General features: G+C 32.4%; 1 protein-coding gene across 3 annotated transcripts in view; it reads left to right on the top strand.

The window, feature by feature from the left end:
• Positions 1–5,131, top strand: part of LOC108573262 (hepatocyte nuclear factor 4-gamma) — a 59,342-nt gene that overhangs the window by 44,781 nt on the left and 9,430 nt on the right. For all 3 annotated transcript variants that reach the window (XM_017935657.1, XM_017935656.1, XM_017935658.1), the window contains exons 3-4: positions 756–850; positions 3,727–3,863. In XM_017935657.1, the coding sequence (XP_017791146.1) occupies positions 756–850; positions 3,727–3,863 (232 nt within the window). The remainder of the gene's footprint in view (positions 1–755; positions 851–3,726; positions 3,864–5,131) is intronic.

The following is a 5,131-nucleotide window of genomic DNA, read 5'->3' as shown; positions in this document are numbered from 1 at the left end:
GAAGGACAGATATAAAATCAATGGTAGATTAATGTAACAGAAAGCTCGTTTATTTGTTAAGAAAATTATGACAATGTTAAATAAAATGCTAAATAAAACAACCTAACCTATAAGAACCTAACATAACCTATAAAATCTTGACAAGCTGAAATAGCTAACAAGTTGTTTCTCTTTCCTGGTTGGCTGTCATTTTTCGAGTTTGATAAGAATTTCAATTAGAATTGATTACTGAATTTTATTACGTCTGAAATGACCGTATCACATATTTTTTAGAAGCCAGTTAATGTACAGCGTAATGGAAGTTCTGGTAAACGGTATCTTACGAACTGTTACTTTTTACATTTTATAAAGTGATAAATTTCAACATTTTACATATCGTCGATTTGCTAGAGGAGTGACATATCAGAAAAATCGTTAATGTTGAGATATCTACAAAAAATAACTCTAAAAGTGAGCTATTTTTATGTGAAAGAGGGTCAATAAAATTATACTATTCAACGAGAGCAATGTCAGAATTTAAAATAATTCTGTTTCAACCTTTTTTTTTTAACAGAAGACTATTAACTAAATTGTAAAAGAAAAAAACATTTGTGTAATTAATAACTTTCTACCGGAAAAAATTTCAAAGCAATTTTCTGAAAAGCTCACTTTTGTCAGTTGAGCCACTTTTCTAGAAAATCGACGATATTATTTTTTTGAATTTTACAAATTTTAATATTTTCCACTAAAAATGTTGCATATTTGTATCATTGCAGATTCAGCAGAAACTGTGTAGTAGACAAAGACAAGAGGAATCAGTGCAGGTACTGCAGATTAAGAAAATGTTTCAAAGCTGGCATGAAGAAGGAAGGTAAGCAGAGAAATTCTATAATTTTCATTCTAATTTTCTATTGCATACAATTTGTTTGGTCTCAATTTTTTGAAAGCAGTATTTCATACAATGCTTGAAAGTTTGCTTCCTGTATTTCATGTAACAACGTTAAAAGCTAGAATATTGAGAACATCAAGAATATTTTTACTTTTATTTTATCTTTGTACCATATAATTTTGGACACTCTGTATATTTACATATTTTTCAAAATCGTGTTCAAAATTATTCTCATATGAAGTAACCTTCAAGAATTTTATCATTGCAATTTGGTATTAATTTCAAAAATAAATCCACCTAAATTTTGGAGAATTAGGAACTTCCTTCTTTTTCTTCTTCAAAGTAATACCAGTTAATTTTCACGAAACATTCTTCTCCTGTTATTCAATCAAACGAGACATTCTACACGTGTCCTATATCGTTTCAGAAACGATTTATAAAAGTGACCGGACATTTTATGTCCTTTTTAGCGAACTGCAGGTTCACCTTGAGTCATTAATTGACAATCCATAGTTTCCACCTCTGCGGAATAATAACTCGATCGTACACGGGAACGTGTATCTACCGCGAAAGAACTAGATTCTTTGTTTATGCAGTGGCTTTTTCGTGATTAAATTTGATTAAATTTCATCGAGGGAATACACACATACCTTACTTGATCCTATTACCTTCTTTGAGAAAAGGAAGGAAAAAGGGAACGCATAAGGTATTTATTTCTGTGTCACGTTAGATACGAATAAGCAACGAGATAATAATTAAAATTTAATAGATATTTCATCATTTTTCATTGGTAAAGAAAAATATAATCTTTACTATTAAAATCTATAATAGTAAATCTATAAAACGAGTTATACTACTCGTAATCTGTTTTTATGCTCGCCGTATACAAACAGTATTGTAACCGGGTTGGCTACGGGGGGTTGCGGGCTGACCGAAAATAATTTCCACTAGCATACACTTTCGGAGAGTTATATTTAATTAGTTCTTACCCTAACGCGAGTATAAGAATCGTACGCGGAAACGTCTTGACATGGTGTTCAGGGAACGGAAAACATATGAACAAAGGGTTGCCTCGTAGTCCGTGTATATCCACTCAAGGGAGCGTCTTTGAAGCAGTGAACCGTGTTGTCCATAAAAACTATGGGTCAGTCCTGTTTTTATCCTTGCGGGGAAGCCCGGACCAGCGCGAGTGGTGGAGTGGGGGAGTCAACTGCGCAGGCGCACAAGGGTGGGATTGGTAGCGATGATGCTAGCGAGGCAAGGGGATGAGGGCGCCAATCTGGTGGCTGCTCGGTGAACTACCTCCCTTACGCGTGCGCTACAGTATAATAAATGTGAATTATCGGTGTCATAAATTGTGCGTATAGGCTGTCGAATGAAATATACAGGCTATCGTATATGAAACTGCGTAACTGAAGGAATAACAAAAGACGAAAGTGTACTATCAATGATTCAAAGAAAATATACCAGCAACGAACAAGTGTAATTATAAGAATGAATCAAATACAGTCTATCGTACAAAAGAGCGTATTTTCCCACAATATTCTCGCTAAAGTGATATACCTACAAAAGTGTTCTAACGTGCCGCATGATTTTTCAGCCATTTACGACGATGTAATGAAAAATAATTATTAACCGATATTTATCTGTTTTAAGTGGACAATATATAATGACAATTAAAATTTCGAAAATAGTTTGTTTTCATAGTGAACAGAAAATCACCTTTAGTTTTTTAAATCAAACCATACAATTTTTGTTTTTTCGTTATATGAAAAAACTTCGATGTTGATGAAATTATGATAACGTTCGACGTTCAGAGATACAAATTTCGTCCATTTACAATAGTTTCTGTCTCTAATAGTTTTTGCGAAATTACCCTTGTGCATACTGTTACTTTCATTTTGCCAACCACTCGCCACTGTCTGAGCCAAATGTTACGAAGGAATAGATGAATTAAATCTAAGAATAAATAAGCTATGAATTCAGCTAACAAAGGAACACCGATACTGAAGAAATTTTGGTGTATGATATTTCTGAAAAAAATATTTGACAAGTATTTTCCTTTTATGGGAAAACCATCCACGTTGAAAGGGTGAAAATTGCCTTGAAATATGAGAGTAAAAATATGATTGATCTAATATCTCGGAAGCTATTAGAAATAGAGGAATAGCGTAAATTGATGAATCTTTGAAAAATTTGTAAAACACAAAATTTATAACTTTCTATTTTTTTTCATTTTTTATTTTTCAGATTTATCGTTGAAAAATACAAAACTTATAACTTTCTATTTTTTCCATTTTCATTTTTCAGATTTATCGTTGAAAAATACAAAACTCATAATTTTCTATTTTTTCCATTTTTATTTTTCAGATTTATCGTTGAAAAATACAAAATTCGTCAATTTACACTGTTCCTTTAATCTCTAACAGTTTTCGAGGTAATAGACTAAATATATTTACTACACCCAACTTGGAGAGCGATTTTCAGCCCCTCAATGTGGACTGTCGCCGATAAAAAGAAACACGTGTCGAATATTTTTCTGAGATCCACCACATACCAAAATTTCATCGAAATCGGTGATTATTACTTCGGAATATTCCCTTGTTGGACTTTCTACATTTTAGAACCTTAGAAATCCTTCTCCCTTAGACTCACAACATTACGTACTTATTTAATAATTAGTTGAACCTTTTTTTATTCTTGATTATCGTATGACAACTTTCGACCAATTTTTCAAACAAACAATTGTTTACCATCGTAGAATCAAGGATAAATCGTTTTTAAAGTCAGAACCATGATCACAATTTTCCATCCACGATTAATAGGTTTGTTTTCTCCTGATTTTTGTTCGTACATAGCCGTACAAAATGAAAGGGATCGGATAAGTTGTAGAAGGCCAAGCTACGAGGAACAAAGCAGCAACGGAAGTGGACTCTCTGTTGTTTCCCTTCTGCAGGCGGAAATGCTCAGCAGACAAGTTGGTGCGGCTCTCGAGGTCAGTTTATTTGAATGATACTTAATGTGTTAAACCTAGGAAATTCAAAAAATCTGCACAAAGTTTCAAACTTTTTTTTTTCCATAAAATGACTTGAGTGCTTTTATGCCATAAAGTAATTTTAATTAATTAAAAATTGTGTTTATTCGTTGAACCTTCAAATAGTTTGGACTTCCTATGGTTAATGTCAGTTGAACTGTTATATAAATTTTGTTAATTTTGATCTGGTAAAATTGATTCTCTGCTAAACAAATAATGTGAACGTTGAATTAAGTTGAATTTGAATGGTTAGTTTGAGATTCTTGAAGATTATTCTGGTGCACAGAGCTCTGAGTGAAGTTTATTTCAATTTGGTACAATAAATGAAAATTTATCTCATATATCTTTCTTTTTTGTTTCTATTAATTATGATGCTCTTTGGTCTCAATAAAAGTCAAGATATGACAAATTCAGAATTTGGTATACTCAAACAGAAGATTTGGAATAATGCTTTTCAAAGATTTCTGACTGTGAACTATTTGTATGAAAATGTTCTTACCGTTTCCACCATAATCCACTAAATATATATTTTACACTGAAGAAAGAAGGAGAGAGAGCTTTGTACTTTTTACTTTACACAGTGTAAAAATTAGAAAACGTATTAACAACAATAAGTCACAAGTCGCCAACAATCGGAGAATTGAAATTTTTCAAACAAGGGAAGCAAAAAATTAAATTTTTACCAATTTAAAAAGGATCGAATGAAAAGATGGAAAAATCAGGAATAAATATTGAAAACGCGGCGGTAAAATAGAAGAAATAGGGAACTGTTTCCCTGTAAATAAAATCGATACTTGCTCGATGCAGACGTCGCGAACACACGAATTCAAGGTTTGCCTCTTTGTTTCTTGGTTTTAATCAAACGAATTTAATGTCGATGCCTTAATGATTATGGGAAGAGGGAGAATTAATGAGGCCCGTGAGAATAATACGGGTCCCCTTAATGCAAATACGAAGACGGACAGGCATCCGGTCATTTTATTTTTTTTTCTCAACAACGAATCGTCATTTTCACAGCCTTAAATAAAGTCGAAATTATTCAAATTCCGTAGCTGATCGGTATACAGCTGAACCATTGTTGTGGTTCATAATTTAAGCAATGGAAATCGACAGGAAACTCGTAAAGATTCCTAAATGTATCGCTTCAGGAGCTTTGGACTTGAATTTAGAAAAAGTATATATTTCAAAGTTAATTTTAAATACAACAATGCATGTTGATTCGAAATGAA

Source organism: Habropoda laboriosa, unplaced genomic scaffold, assembly GCF_001263275.1.
Source record: "Habropoda laboriosa isolate 0110345459 unplaced genomic scaffold, ASM126327v1 scaffold134, whole genome shotgun sequence".
NCBI lineage: Eukaryota > Metazoa > Arthropoda > Insecta > Hymenoptera > Apidae > Habropoda > Habropoda laboriosa.
The sequence above is the reverse complement of the archived record's forward strand: the minus strand, read 5'-3'. Positions and strand labels throughout refer to the sequence as shown.